The sequence below is a fragment of the Aptenodytes patagonicus genome, chromosome 9, assembly GCF_965638725.1.
Source record: "Aptenodytes patagonicus chromosome 9, bAptPat1.pri.cur, whole genome shotgun sequence".
Classification (NCBI taxonomy): Eukaryota; Metazoa; Chordata; class Aves; order Sphenisciformes; family Spheniscidae; genus Aptenodytes; species Aptenodytes patagonicus.
This window is the reverse complement of record NC_134957.1, coordinates 23,934,449-23,950,419: the sequence shown is the minus strand read 5'-3', so window position 1 is coordinate 23,950,419 and position 15,971 is coordinate 23,934,449. Positions and strand designations below refer to the sequence as shown.

Here is a 15,971-nt window from a genome sequence, read left to right as displayed (position 1 = left end):
GAGGTCCCTCTGGATGGCAGCACGACCCTCTAGTGTGTCAGAGAAACATGATCTCGTTCCACTTGAGATGCCTTCAATTTGGGAAGGAGTCTGAACCTATTCTTTCTGTCCTTGTTTTGGGGCTAAAAGGGCAAAGGGATTCCTGCATCAGAGTGAAGTTGCCTTGACTTAGTATAGTTGCACCATGCCGACACGTTTCTGAGCCGTCAAGGACCCCAGAGCAAGGTGATTTGGCATTTTTTTAAATAAACAGGCTGCCACATACCAGATAAATCTCCCATTCCTGAGAACAGCTGGGTTCACAGCATGGTGAGGAAAGAAACTTTCCTCTCCAAGCAGATGAGCCAAGGAGGTTGGGAGAGGCTTTGTCCAGAGGGAAAGAGACAGGCTGTGCAGCAGCACAAATTGTCTGCAGGTTCATACGGTTTGGAGAAAGACAGGAAGAGTCTCATGAAAGCACTGCTCGTGATCTTCTGTTCAAAGGCAGGTGGAGAGCAGAGGGGAGTCTTTGAGCCAGGACCATGTCCAGAGACCGGACTGGATGTGTGGCTGATGGGGGAGGTCGGTGTGACCCTTCGGCAGCACCGGCTGCTCAGCCATGAAGTGTTCTGCCCTGCATCTTGAGCAATCGGATGCTGCTTTTCAGGCAGTTCAGGACGCAGAGAAACCACAGCAAAATAAAAACAGAGCTGGCACGTGAAAAGGCACCAGTGCAACTTCTTGTAGATGGGAGCATGGTCTGAAACCTGTTCCCAGCCTGCTTCACCCAGACCAGGGCTTGGGGAGACCGCGTGAGAGGGAAAAGGGAGGCTCATCCTTCCCCAGCACCTCAGTAAGGACTTCTTACACTCCGTCCTCTCTGCTAGAAGGGAAACCACAGGTCCCCTCCGCCTTGCTTGCAGTACTCATCTTGCTCCTGAACATTTCCTCAAAAGCTCCAGGTGGAGCAGCTGGCTTTATACACCCTGGGCAGAGAAGGCTTTGATGTGTCTTTTCCCCAAAGGTGGTCGGGGCTGCAGCTTCCTTCACCAAAGCACAGCCACGGGGCTCCTCCGAGCCCGCCACTACAACGTGCCGAGCAGGCACGCTGCTCTGCTGTCAGCAGCCTTCCCCCAGCTCCCTCCCTCCTCCTCGAGCTTTATTTGTTTATTATTTTCATCTCCTTCACAAGAGCTGTCCTGCGTTTCTCCTGCTTCACCCTCCTCCTACATCCCCGTCCCGCGCTTTGCCTATTGGTTGCAGGGGCTGCGCTCAGGGGGAGCCCTGCGATTTTCTATATAACCAACCACTCCATTCAGAGAGACCTCAGCAAGTCACAAGAGGGAAGAAACGTTCCCCTGAGCACGAGCCCACACACAAAAGCAAACTCCAGGATCTACAACGCTGCAGTTCTCCCAGGGCCTGCAGGACATGCCCAGCTGCCCGTGCAGTGGGAAGGAGCCGTGAGAGGGAAAGAAACTGATCCCAGGAGCATCCAAAGTTACGAGAAAGGTAACTTAACTCCGATGAAAAGCTTTGCTGTTCCATGCACTAATTTGCAACAAAATGATTTCCTGCTTTGGGGTGAGTTTTCGCATGTTTTTCAGACCCCCCCACCGGCCCCCACTCTGGGGGAGGCGTTGGAGGGACCACGGTGCCTGAGCAAGCTCTAACAGGTGGGCAGGGAGAGGGTGCACGAGAAGAAATCCAGCACACCTCGGGGGGAGAAGGTCCCTCTGCTTGTGCACCAGGTTGGGTTCAGGTCAGGGAAGCAGCTGAGGATGTGGTGTTATCATCCGCCTTTCTCTCCCCTTTCCCCCACCCATGGCGTTTTTTGCTGCAAGAGGTGTTTATCCGCAGAAAAGGTCTGTTTTGCGTTTGGCAAGGTTAGTCTGGCAGGAGAGCGCAAGTGGAGCTGCTCTCCAAGGCAGCCTGCCCTGCTACGGGCAGGACAGCAGGCAGCGCGCCGTGGCGGGAGAGGCGGGCTTGAGATGAGGATGCCACCTGGGATGTGGTCAGCCCTCCTGGGCTCCCAGGCAAGAGCAGTCCTGAGCCCCCCAGCCCGCGCGTGGCACCTTTCAGACAGGAGCAGGCTGTGCAGGGTTATGGCAATGATTTTCAGTCTCGTCTCCTCTCTGGGAATCATTCCCTGATGTCCACGTCATGCCTCCAGTGGTTTCAGCTGCGATTTGGACTCAGCACAGCGTAAAGGGCATTTCCATTTTCATGTATCTAAGCTATTTGCTAACAGAAGAGCCCCAGCTGGGCAGATGGGATGGGGATGGCCCCTTCAGGCACCAAGTCACTTCCCCAGATGATCAGCAACATGAACAAAGCTCAGAGGATTTTGGGTCAGGCAATGCTGGCTTTGGCTTCACATCTGCTGGGCACTGAACAAGCTTCTTGATGCTCCCGTGCCTCAGTTTCCCCCACAAGTGAGAAAAGGTTATGCTTTCAAGCACTCTGAGATGTGAGAGGCAGCATGGAGGGCAAGAAATAAATGGGCTGTTGAACAGGAGAAAACAATGCTTCTCTTTTGCTAAATTGCTGGATTTTAAGGCAAGATGAGGGACAAGTGCTTTTTTTCTTCAGTGCCTTGCAGCTGCGCTGTGGAGGGCACGGGCAGGATCCGGTGAGCCATGTCCTGTGATACTTACTCACATGAGCTCTCCTGCTAAATACCCAGGGGCTGAACAGCCACACCAGGCTCTGTAGTCCTGCATCAGGGAGAGCAGATAGGAGCAGCCCGCTGCTGCAGAGGGCACAGGACACGACCGGGGATGCTCTGGTACCCCTCTGTCAGCTGCTGACTCAAGGAGCCACCGTCTTTCTCCAAGCCCCCAGACAGCCCTGAGTGGCAGACATTTGTCTGTGCCGTCCGAAGCTACTCCCTGTGAGGTGCCCAGACCCTCAAGGTTCCCAGGCAGGAATTCTGAGCTGGGTCTGCCCTCTCCTACGAGCCCCAATCCTGTGGGCATAGTGGGGAGGAGAGGAGGGCATTGGTCAGGGCACCCACCCACGAGAGAGCTGCCCCCGGTGTGGCCTGGGGCAGGATGGAGAGCTAAGGACCTTAGCAAGGGTGCAGGCTAAAGTCCCTGCACCAAGCCAGAGCAGGGATTTGCTGGTTTGGACCACCAGGTTTGTGGTCCTTCAGGTTATTTATCCGTTCTCTCCCTTCCTTTCTTCCCCTCCTTCCTGACATAGCTGGGTGCCCAGCACCTGAGCAGGAGTCACAGCTGAGAATAACATCAAAACAGGTCAGAGCAAAGTCCACCCTGGCCAGCTGTCTCCAGGACAGCAGTTGGAGCAGATGTTTAGGTAAATATCAGTCAGAAGGTGGTGTCGGAGAAGCTTCTCTGGTCAAAAGATCCCAGATTTGGCAATCAGCTGATTAGGGATGTGCTGAGGCCAGGGAGGGTACCAGGACTTTCATAGCCACCAAGGACCAACATTGTTCCAGCAAGCAGGTGGGAACATTCCTCTCCACACGCTGACTGGTGACAACTTCATGAGTCCTCAGCTTTGACCAATGCATCTCCAAAGGGTCTTTTGAGGAAGGAGGCTCCCCCTTGCCTCGGCTCTTTAATAACCAGGCATTCTGGTGCATAGCTTAGTCCCTTCCCATAGTATTTTATACTGGTTATCCAAGGTGACAAGCTGTCATCCCACCATCCCCTCCTTAGGAAATTAGCTCTGCCCGTGCAGGAGGGACAGTATGGGCTGAGCGTTTCCCCAGTTTTCGGATCACATACACCTGCAGGTGTCCCTCAGTGTTGGGATACCTACGTACCTCTGAGAGCGGGGTGCTTACAGGCCAGATATGGGTTGTTTCCCAACCATCATACGGAGACTTTTCTCTAAATGCTCTTCAAGTCATTGAAAACTGTTCTTTTTTCAGGCAGAAGCAGGCAGGTAACTTCATAGTGCCTGTTCTGGCTCACACCGATGCGGCTTACCTGCAAGATAAGTTTGCAAAGCTGTTTGAGTCTGCACAGATAAAAGGCACAGAGAACACACAAGATTGCTAAGCACCAGGCATGAATATTTTAGCAGATAGAATCATGCTTACAGTGAGCTGAAAAGAAAAGTAATGGCATCTTTAACTTTCCTGTGGTGAAACTGTATCTAAGGTGCCGTTATAAGGATTCAAACTAGAAAAGAAACATCTTTAAAATGTGGTTGTTTTAACAGAACTGAAAACTTAACTCTCTAGTTCATGAGGTCTAAACTCTGATTGAAGGGATTTGGTTATTTTATTGCCTATATTTGACACGTAACGGGGAATAAATTTTAGGCTTCCTCCTAACACTGCTTGTTTACAGTTTAAAGTACTAAGGACCTGACCGAAGGACATAAGAGGGTCAGGAAGAACTAAGCCTGATTTAGATTTCCTGGCAAGAGCAGTAGGGTGAAACTGAGAAAAGGGTAGGTCTGGCCAGGCTGGTTTGTTGGGAAAGAGTCCAACTTTGTGCTGATTATGCTTGGAGTCTTCCAAGCAATAGAAAGGCACAGACATTTCTACAAAGCTTGGCCTGAGCCCCTGTCGCATGAGGAACGCACAGCTGTACCTAGAGAAGCTATGGTTGTACCTAGTGGGACTCATGGTTGGCTTGGCCATGCCTTCCCAAAGTGGGAACAGCCTGCTCCCACCGTATATGCATTGCTGGTCCTGGGGTCCCCTGGTCCTGGGCAGGGGGAACTGTGCTACAACCCGGGAATGCCCTGGCTGAATGGTCCTGGGGAGCAGATCTCCGGGGTACAGCTAGTTTGGGCTCAGATCCCAACTCTGCCTGGTGGAATCAGAGTGGAGATTGAAGTCCCATCTCTAATCCCAGACAGGCACCCCGATCCCTGCCCAACTGGCTCCCCTGGCGCGGAGCACATCCCGGGGAAGCCCGGAAAGGCTCCTGCTTTCAGTCTAAGCACAGCAATTTTTCCTCCCTTCAAAGCTGTAAAGTTTCATCGTTTGAGAAACATGTTCTTCACCCACTCTAACCAGGAGACCCAAGATCTGTCCCTGTCTGTGGCACAGACAGTGCTGGGGCACAGACTGACAGGGTGCCGACGTCTTCCACTCCCTCTCTGGGCTCACTTCCCACCGGTGGCCATATCTGGATCAGCCAGAAGCCCCTTCCACAAATCCACATCATGCCAGGACAGTGCTACAGCCATCCTCAGCTTTCTCAAGTGGTTGTGGAGCAGCAGCTTGGCTAGTCCTGCCTGAAAGCATTGTCTGAGATTTGCAAAGCAGAACCCACTCTGGTGATATTTATTGGTAGTGCTCCAGCCTCGGTGAGCTTGAGAGACCTTTTACTGTGCTCAGCAGTCAGAACTGCAAACAGCACAGGGAGATTTATGTCCCTGAGTATTGAGTTGAATGGGCACAGTGGATTTGGAAAGGAAGTGGTTCAATTAACAACTATAAGGTTGGGGAAGGAGGGCCTTTTCTACTCGCACATAAATTGGAATAAGATGTCAGGTATCAATACAGCATTTCTGGAAAAACCCTTGTAGTATTTTCCCATCATGGTTCCCAGCAAGACTGCGCTGAGTCTTTTCACTTTGCACTGAAAGATGGCGTATGGCAGCCCACGGGATCTGCTGAAGAGCGGGATGTTAGTGCTGCTCCAGTTTTCCCATGGCACGAACTGGAAGAAAAGGTCCACTGGTTCTGTGGACCCCGAGACGGGGTTTGCAGAATCACCCAGATGTGCAGGCATCGACAGGGCAGGTGCCCCAAAACTGCTACTTCAAACAGGCAGAAACTAAATGAGAACTGTGGGGTGGGCATAAAAGGCTGTGCTGGGCAGAAAAGTCAGGTTTGCTGGGTGAGCAGCGCTGCCAGCCTCAGAAGGTGCAATAGCTGATTCAACACACCTATCTGAGAAGAGGCAGGTGCCCTCATTTGCTGAAATACTGTGTAAGAGGCGTAAGAAACTGCTTGTTTTCCTGTTAGTTTGTTTCTAAACAGGCATGTTTAATTTTAGCAGCAAAGACTTCCACCCACAGGAGTCAGCTGCTTTGAGCAGATGAGATCTAATCTGGCATTATTTCTAATCGCTGTGATGATGGACTTTCTCCAACAACTGCTTTCATTCAGTCTCATCTTGTTCCTCCTTCCTCTGCTAACCAATTTCTCTCCTTTGTCCCTTTCTCCATCTGCAGATCCAACCAAGACCCAAGCAGGGACGTCCCACGAGCACTGCGAGGACTTCTGCACCCAGCTTTGCCATTCGGTCCTCAATGGCGAGAATCTCTGCTCCCACCGCTCTAGCCATTTTTCTGACTTGCCTCTTCTCTGGAGCACACGGCCAGACCCCAAGGGCTTTCCAGGAGAGCACCGTCCCCTTCGAGGTGCTTAGCCAGGAGCAGGCTTACAGTCTGGTCCAGCCAAGCCTGTTCCAGGACGCCAAGCTGTCGAACCACTCGGAGAGCCTCCCCAGGAGCACCGGCTCTGAGCCACCCCTGCTGCCCGTGTGCGTGAAGCCTGCAGATATCAGACACATCTTCAAGTACATCAATACCATCGTGTCCTGCACCATCTTCATAGTAGGGATCATCGGGAACTCCACGCTCCTGAGGATCATTTACAAGAACAAGTGCATGAGGAATGGGCCAAATGTCCTTATTGCTAGCTTGGCGCTCGGAGACCTTCTCTACATCCTCATTGCTCTGCCCATCAACGTATATAAGGTAGGCTCCATGTGGCACGAGTGCTGCGGCAGCCTGGTGATTGCAGGGATGGTGTCTGCCTCAGTGCCCTGGGGAATATCTGTCCTCTGCTCTTTATTGCAGGCTCCATTTTTGCAAGGGAGAGGGAAAGGGTGTTTCTGCTCTCGAAAGGATGAGAAAAACATAAACAGACAAAAAGCTCGGAGAACATTCCTGGGAAAGCAGAGGTGTTCTCAGCTACAGCTGTGTTATGCACACACACACACAAGCACACAACCTTCCAGATCTTTTAAATCTCATCTCAAATCACAAGAAGAGAATCACTTGCAGTCTTCTGACATTACAACCCGATGTTTATTTCAGCTGAGCGAAAATTATTGTTCTTGTGCACTGGGGACACTTCCCCCAGCACAGTTCAGTCAATCAGCCTCAAGCAAATACCTTTTTTATTCTAGCTAAATGTGAAGACTCATCCAGGAACAAGGAAGAGGGCTGTATTATAAAACAGGGGCTTCTTTCAGAGACACTGCCCTCTAACCGAGAGAGAAAAGGCACAACAAATAATCAGGGGAACCTGAGCTCTGCACGGTGCACTGGGGCAGAGAGGACCAGGCAGATGTGGGCAGTAGACCTGAGACCCCAGTTAAGAGCAGAAGGTGTGTTATGGCATCTGTGAGATGTGTCTGGGCTATTACAGCTCTTTCTCGCCCACTACTTGAGACAGGTTTTGGTGGGCTGGAGCCAGAGGTTTCTGTGAAGGGTTGGAAGGGATGCCATGGGGTGAAGGACTTGAGCTCAGCCACATTTGTTTGTCAAAGCGGAGCTTTAGCCTGAAAAGTGGCAACTGAGTGCCAGAGAGGACCTGGATCGAGCAGGCTGGGTGGCAGGGGGAGAAGGCAGAGAAATTTGAAGTAGGAAGAAGGTGCCTATAATTTGACAGCGAGAACAACCAGATGTGGCTGGCAGGGGGTCTCAAATCACTGTGAACAGATACACTTTAAGTGAAAATGGATTGAAAACTGTAAAGGTTTTTAGCTCAAAACAAACAGGTTCTCCATGAGCCGGACGACCCCGCTGTTACAAGAATACGGATCCATGCAGAGGGTTTCACTCATGTGCAAGAAAACACAGTAGCGTGGGGCCAGCAGAACTGACCCAGGGGAGGGTTGCCCCCCTTCACCCACGGTGTACAGACTATCTCCGCTTCCACCCAACGGGACCCCTTTGCTTTGAATAAGGTGCAATTTGTTCTGCCCGAGAGGGGAGAGACAGTCTGGGGAACGGGGCTGCAACGCCAGCAGCTCTCCCAGGGATCACCTCTACCCCGCACCCATTGCACAGGCAGAGGTTGTAGAGGCAGCCACAACAAGCATGGTCATAGCTGAGCCCCTCAAAAGCTTGAACAGCAAAGCCCCTCCAATATTTGTCCCCAGACAAAACCAAGGCAGGGAAGATTTCTATTTTAATCCTGCCTTTGCCACACTTGATGTGAAATGGACCATCTGGCCAGGGAAAGAATTTGGGTCGTGCAATGTACATTTAACAAGAACAGAGCAACAGCACAATACCTGGCAGACCTGCCTCCACGTGATGCTAATGCTTCTCCACTTTGGGGGATCTGGACTGCAGAGTCCATCTGTCACGTTTATATCACCCACAATATCGGGGCGGTTGGGTTGGTTTTAGCCTGGGTTCCCACAGAAACAAGGCTTATACAACAGGACTGTGAAGAGATGGGTCTGACAGCCCTTCCCTTCAGGATCTGTTTGCCCAGTTCTGCTGTATTTCGCAAGTCTCTGTTGTAGGAAGGTCCTATGTATCATAAAAAAAGGGGCGTGTGGGACCAGATGGAGACTGTAGGAATGACCTCCCTGAGGAAAGCTGGCAGATAAACCAGTCACAGGCTCAATACCCAGCTCTGCGTCCTGGTCAGCCAAGAACGGGGGTTGCACTGAGCTTTGTGCAGAGTTCATGGCTTAGACCAAAGGCCTCATCTACAGGACACCTCCTGTTAACATAAGCTGCTGGCTTGGAGACACACTTGGCCATCTCTTGGAGCTGCAACTCACACAGCTTGCAGCCAACACAAAGAAAAGTCAAGGTATTTTGTCCAGGCTAAGGACAACATCTTGCACTGGTGTTGCCTGCCTTGTAACAGGAAAACTGGGTCAAATCTCCAGGGTTGAGACTCCCTGCTCTGGCCACATCTACACTGACATTTCCTGACTGATGTTCATGATTTCCCTAGGCCACCTGAGCAACCCCCCTCCCTTCTACACCTCTCCCTTCCAGCCACCTCCTGGAGGAGAAATTGTTGCTTGTTTGAGAAGCCCAAACTGACTATGAGCAACCTGGTCCTAAGAGTAGCCCAGTTCCCTCGTGGTGTGTCTCACTTATGACACAGTAACAGATGAGATGGGTGGACTACCCAGGTTTGCAGACCAAAGAAAAGGGTAGGGTTGGGTGGTTGCCTTCACCTGAGACCCTGATTTCCAGGAGAGCTTCTGGATCAATTTGTCTTGCTGCTGAGGCCAAACTAAAGAGCTTGCACAGGGGGGTGGTTCTGAGTAGGGGTAACCTTAGGATGGGCTCCAGGTGTCATGGGGATATAAGGGTTGTGAACCCAGGCTCACTCTTACCCTCATGAGTAGCCTGGATTTTTCCTGCCTTCAGGGCATCTTGTCCCCATCGATACCCTCTGCTTGCCCCAGTGGAGTTTGGGGCCACAGTGTATGTGTTCTATAAGGAATCTAAGTGTGGTAGAGGGTCAGAGTATGGTAAAGGCTTAAGACTACATGGCTTTGAAAGCCACCTGAAAGAAGCTGTCCTTGCTGGATTTTGGCTGTTTCAGAGAATGACACCCATTTTCCCTCTGAAAGCGACTCAAAGCCCATTGTAGCGTTTAGGATTCAGATCCATTCAAAATCACCCAGGGTCTGGAGTCAGGACCTGGTGTCTGGACCATCCTTCCATCAACTCATCTCACAATGAGCCCTGGGGGAAACAAATGGTTCCCAGTAAAACACAAAATACCGGAGAGCACACACCGCGTAATCCCAGCGGAGGTAACCTCAGAGTGCTTTCAAGCTGCTCTTTGTGGGCTTCTCACACCTTGTGGATAACCACCTGCTATTACGGGAAGCCGGACACACTTTCCCGAAGCGGCCTGTTAACCCTGCGGTTCTTCCCCAGCTCTTGGCAAAGGACTGGCCCTTCGGCGTCCAGGTGTGCAAGCTGGTCCCCTTCATCCAGAAGGCCTCAGTGGGCATCACGGTCCTCAGCCTTTGTGCTCTCAGCATTGACAGGTAAGAAACAACTTCTACAGTTGCACTGCCCAGCCTGACCCATATTTGTCTATAGCACGCCCCTTCGTTGTCACCAAGAGGCAGACTGCAGGGCGGCTTGGTCTCAGGCCAAATTCAGAGATGGGGACAGGGTGCTGTCTTGTAGAGTTGAAATCCAACAGGAACTGACTCCGGTGAGAGAGTTTAAATCCTGCCGGAAAAGGTTGAGGGGAGGATCATGATCCGCTGGAACAACTGCTGGGGTGGTGGGGAAGGGTGGCACCGCCCCAATGGCAAGTAGACATTGGCCAAGGATAGCTACCACCACATCCATCCATTGAGCCCCTGTTTCTGATCTTTCCCATTCCACTGATGGGGAAGGTTCAGGGGTGGAGGAGGAAGGCATAAGGGAAAGGGCCTTTGGGAACATCTCTAATCTGCACCTTCTCAGCCCTTTCCTGACGGTTCCCTGCTCCTGTCACGTTCCCATGCGTTGGGCAGGTACCGAGCAGTGGCGTCCTGGAGTCGGATCCAGGGGATAGGAATCCCCATGTGGAAGGCAGTGGAGGTGATGCTGATCTGGGCAGTGGCCATTGTGCTTGCAGTCCCCGAAGCTATAGCCTTTGACATGGTGGAGCTCAGCTACTGGGAACAACACCTGTGGGTGTGCATGCTTGCCTCCGAACAGAAATCCAGCTTCATGATGGTATGTACTCTGTCCCACCCCAGCTGCAGTGCGAGTTAAAGGGAGACACAGGCAACCAGGGCATCCTCCCTCCTTGATTAGAGGATTAGATGCTTCTGTAGATGGCTTCTTCTAGCCACCGGGGTGAACATAGGGAGAGCAGTATCAGACAAAGCACAGAAGACCCAGCATTGTAGTGACATGGGGCAGACTTGCTTTGAATGTGGGGCCAGAAAACAGGCAGCTGGTCCTTAAGCTCTGTCGTGTCTTCACCATCCACATCAGAAGGTCATGACACATCTCGGGAAGCTTCAGAACGTGCTACGCTGTCCCAGCAGGCCAAAGAGCATCTCCACAACCAGTCTGCGTGGGTAACCTTTATCACAGGGTCAGCTAAGGGTGAGCAAGGGAATGAAGACCCTTACAAAGCATCAGAACTTATCCCACTGTGTCTGCCAAATAAGGTCCTTGCAACCGTTTCTTGCACAAGAGTGCTAGATTGGACTGGCGGCCAGATGTAAACCAGCCTTTACTTCTTAGGTTAAACGTGCACCCACCTTGGGGGAAGATAATCCCATGTGCACTTAGCACAGGAGCTGTTACACTTCCACACATCAGAAATGTCTGATACAGGCCAGCGTCGGTGTCAGGGACCGGGTCAGTTCATGCCCCATTTACCCCCCCCTTTCCCCAGTTTCCAGTTACTGTCTCTTTTGCACGCAGTTCTACCGTGATGTGAAGGACTGGTGGCTTTTCGGCTTCTACTTCTGCCTCCCCTTGGTATGCACTGGCATCTTCTACACCCTCATGTCATGCGAGATGTTGAGCAAGAGAAATGGCATGAGAATTGCTCTGAATGACCACATGAAACGGGTAAGAAAACCAGGAGGGCAGAAACTCTGATATTACCCGAAAAGGAGGGAGTGCTGTCGAAGGGGAGAGCACGCACCAGTCCCTGTAAAGGACACGTATGAGCTGGCATAGCCTCACAGTGGTCAACGGATATTGGCACATTGATGCAGATGCATGGAAAAAACCAGGGATGGGCCTCCAGCTCTACAAGCTCCAGTCTCAGGGACAACCCAAACCACTAGCCTGACGGCCATGGACCAGCTTGATTTTCAATTTCTTATGGCCATTTGTCTCTGGCCGTGCTATGCCAGCCCAGATCACACCAAACTGGACCAAATGCTGAATGTGCCATATCACAGACAAGGGGTGCAGGGAAAAGGAATAGTTTACTGTCCCTTCCCACACTGCAGAATGACCCCTTGAGGCAGACCAGCTGGTTGTCACAATAATATAGTGTGAAGGGTGGATGGAGGAGGCCCCCATGTCCCAGGGAGTATCGCCCGAGCAAAGTCACCAGGAGCAATGGTGGGAAGGGGCCTGGTCCATATTGTGCTGCTGGTACCTTACCCCTTTCTGCAGCCTGGACCTCAGAGTCCTCCTCATGATGCAGGAGGTGGGACCTGCAGGTTGTGCTTTGGACTCAAAAGGGGTGCCCAGCCGTCATCAGATTACAGAAATTACTTGAAGGGGCCTTGCTCAGCATGGGGAGATGGTGCTTTGCTCCACCTGCTCTCCAATGCTCAGCCAGACCATCCCTTCTCTCCTGCCCACCTTCTCTTCGCAGCGCCGGGAGGTGGCCAAGACTGTGTTCTGCCTCGTGGTGATCTTTGCACTCTGCTGGCTGCCGCTCCACCTCAGCCGCATCCTCAAGAAGACCATCTATGACCAGACGGACCCCAACAGATGTGAACTGCTCAGGTAGTAGCATCAGCAGGAGGGCATCGCGCTGGGAGCCCCTGTGGGCACCGGCAGAAGCTCTGCTGGGCTCATTGCAGGCTGGTGGAGTTGCCTTCCAAACACCTTGTTTCAATAACTCCTTTCTAGATGGCATTGCTCTCCTGATAGGCACAGAGAAAGGGTGTGGGGGACCATAAGAACAGAAGAAATTAAATTTTGAAATGTCTCTATAAAGCTATGGGTTAAAGAGGTCTCCTGGGCAGAGAAACATTCCCTGCAGGGCTAAAGGAACTGCATCACGTCTAAGGGCTGTGCACAGTTTCTGCAACTTGGTAGGTGCCTGTCTTCTCCTCTCCTCTTTACCCATCACACCAAAATCCAGTTCAGGCCAGGCACTGCTACTGTGCTTGAGTTTGAGACCATCAAAGTCACCAGGGGAAATCAGATCTCATGCTTTCGGTTTCCTAAGGAAATGCTCCTCGCAGTAAAAAGTGTTGGGCAATTGCCCAGCTGCAGGAGGGGCTGTTTTGTGCTCTCCTCTATGTTATCAGTCACTGGCCCTCCGTGGAAGCAGGTTCCGGGGCTGGGCAGTTTGCAGGCAGTTTGGAAACCCTGCCTCAGTTCTCCGCTCGGTGAGCTTACAACACGTCCACCCTCTTCTCTCCCCTCCCGCCTCAGTTTCCTCCTAGTGATGGATTACTTTGGGATCAACATGGCCTCCCTCAACTCCTGCATCAACCCTGTGGCTCTCTACTTCGTCAGCCGGAAATTCAAGAACTGCTTCCAGGTAGGGTTGGCCCCTCCAGAGCTCCTGGCTATGGTGACCGTCCCCAGACACCGGTCCCAGGGGCGCAAGCTCCCAGGACCAGGCGCGGTGCAGCCAGAGGCACCCCCATTGCAGTGGACTTCTGTGCTTATGAGAAGAGGGGAAAGGCGGAGAGCGGTTTGGCAAACAAACCCAGCAAGCAGTGGCAGAGACAGGTCTGGACCTCGCAGCTCCTGGCTCCCAGACAAATGCCCCATCAGGGACACGCTGGGGCTGCCAGCAGCCCACAGGATTCCCCTGTTTGCTCATGTACTGATCATATTTCTCCTCCCAAATTTTCCCCCTGCTAGGTGCCTCTCTTCCCAGCTTCAGGTACACTAGAGCTCACTGCCCTCCTATGGGGAGGCTTTTGCCAGTGCAGGACCTAGGACAAGCCAAAAACGTCCCTGTCATTCTGGATCAGAAGCATCCCCACAAACCATTAGACCAGGGACTGGGGCTGCTTTAAACTTTGAGCCCAAGTTATTCGGAGATAATTTTCAGGAGCTGTGGAGCCCTGAGAAAGGGAAGGGATGGGATGGGATGGGATGGGATGGGATGGGATGGGATGGGATGGAAGGGATGGAAAGGGATGGAAAGGGAATCACCTCCCAGCCGCTGTGGCAAAAAGAAAAGCTGAGCCCAGCTAAGCATTACCCGTATTTTCTGCCTCCCAAGGACAAGAAAACACAAATGCAAAAGGTATCCAAGACTTTGGATTATCTTCATTTCCAATCCACACCAGCCCTATCTTGGAAAACCTGCTCCCAGCAGAACAGCAAGGCTCAGGAGTGCAGGCTGCGATTCCCAGCCTGGCACTGCGCAGGTTGACTTGCCAACATCAGTAAGGGAATGTTTCCTGCCCTTTTACCCTGTAGCCCACGCTTGTAACCTCTCTCTCCACCCTCTTGTCTCCTCGCAGTCCTGCCTGTGCTGCTGGTGCCAGAGACCGGCTCTGAGCATCACGCCGACGGACGAGAAGGGCTCTGTTGGGAAGTGGAAAGCCAACGGGCAGGAGCTTGGGCTGGACCAGAGCAGCTCCCGCTTGAGTAACAAGTACAGCTCTTCCTAAAGCCATGCCACCCGCGGGGCCAAGAGGAGAAGGCACTGTGCCAAGACGGCAGGACCCCTCCATTTCTCTTGCACGGCTGTTTCCTGGCTGGGCCTGAATTGTTTTTGCCTTCGTGTTGTAACCCACCTGGAAGGAGCTGCAGCATTTCATGGATGCCTGGGACTAGCTCTGGACACAGCCTCTGAACCATGCCGATCCGTCCTCTGGTCCGAGTCGCCTCTGGAGGAGGGGGAAGGGGATTCAGACCCTTGCAGGATTTTTCATTTCCTTGCAGGAAAACCAAGTGACTTACGGCCATTTATCTTGGGTAGAAACGTGGGGTGGGGAGATGTGTGTGAAAAGAGAAGGAAGGTTGAAATGTGGTCACTTTGAGATGGATGTGGGATGAGGAGGACAGGGATAGGACCACGAGTGACAATTTCCAGCTGAAAAAGCCAGAGAAAAGCTTTGGTAACATCCCTTATCATCTCCCTCTGTTGCTGGGACGGTTTGTCCCTGGGCAGAGAGCCAGGATAAGGTCCAGGCACCATGTATGTCCGGTAGACCATCAATGGCCTGAAATCTCCTCCTGTTCATCGTAGGGAGAGATGGGCAGTAACTTGGCTTCATTGTGTGACCAACCTGACCTGGGGAGCCCTAAAAGCCCCCCTCCTCTTTACCTTTTCCTGGGAAATCTGCCCCAGGCTCGCCACCCAGGGACGATGTTCACCCCACCTGCGTATGGCACAAGAAAGTGATTATATGTGACTGCACAGCTTAGGGGACCAGCTATCCTTGGCTGAAGCTAGTGGCAGCATCCAGCCAAACCATCTGCTCCAGCTTCCCCCTCCCCAGGGACAGATGAGCTCCTGGCTAGCCAGGCACCGTTGCTGGCCCAAGGTCCTGTCCTTCCAGGGAAGAGTTTGTAAGCCCAGGAAAGGGAAGACAAAGGAACCAGCCCTCACCTTTCCAACCCCCCCGCGTAACCTGGAAGCAGCTAATTCTCTGCCTGACATAGGATGCAAGGGTCCTGATCCTCTGATCCAGGAAAGCATCCAGCCTTGATCCGCGGTCTTTGGCAGCTGGAAAGTCCACAGCCTCCTTCAGCCACCGGCTCCTGGAAGGGGGATCGCCTGCAAGACCACAGCTGAGAAGGGAAAAAAAGGGGTGCCCTGCATTTTGATGCCTGTAGTTTGTCTTCCCCCTGCCAACAAGGCTGAGCTCCAACGGGGCAGTGGGGCTGGACCCCGATGTGTCTTGCCCACAGCACCATGACACCAAGGTTCATGCCATTTGTAAGGGGGACAGAGATGCTCGTCCTCATGGTCCAACTAAGGTGGAAAAGGCAACAGGGAAGGTCCGATCCCAGCTGAAAGAGCTGCTGGAGCTAAGTGAAATATGGCAAAGAGCTTTCACAAATTTACTATTTAAAATAATTAATCCCTGAGTGCTTTTCCAGCATGTTTTTCTAAAAAATCATGCTTGCATCTCTTGCCAAAATTTTAAGAAAACCTACAAGAAAGTTTTAGTTACCAAGTTTTTGATAATTTTTCTGTTGTTTTTTTCTTCTCTCTTACGTCTCTCTCTTTCTTTCTTCTTTCCCCTTTTCATCTTGTCATGGAAAAAAATGGAGAGAGGAAAAAGGGAGAAAAGACCTGAAAATAAAGCAAAACATTTTCCAGGCGTTGGGGGTTTTTTAGCTTAGCTTTCACTGAAGTGCAAATGTTTTACAAACAAATCACATTT

General features: G+C 52.0%; 1 protein-coding gene across 1 annotated transcript; it reads left to right on the top strand.

Annotated features, from left to right (window-relative positions):
* The first annotated feature begins 1,324 nt into the window (after positions 1-1,324).
* Positions 1,325-15,268, top strand: LOC143164647 (endothelin receptor type B-like). Its single transcript, XM_076347516.1, has 8 exons — positions 1,325-1,491; positions 6,145-6,672; positions 9,844-9,956; positions 10,437-10,641; positions 11,344-11,493; positions 12,257-12,390; positions 13,048-13,156; positions 14,097-15,268. The coding sequence occupies exons 2-8, from the start codon at positions 6,223-6,225 to the stop codon at positions 14,244-14,246; spliced, it is 1,311 nt and encodes a 436-aa protein (XP_076203631.1). The 5' UTR covers positions 1,325-1,491; positions 6,145-6,222; the 3' UTR covers positions 14,247-15,268.
* The last annotated feature ends 703 nt before the right edge of the window (positions 15,269-15,971 follow it).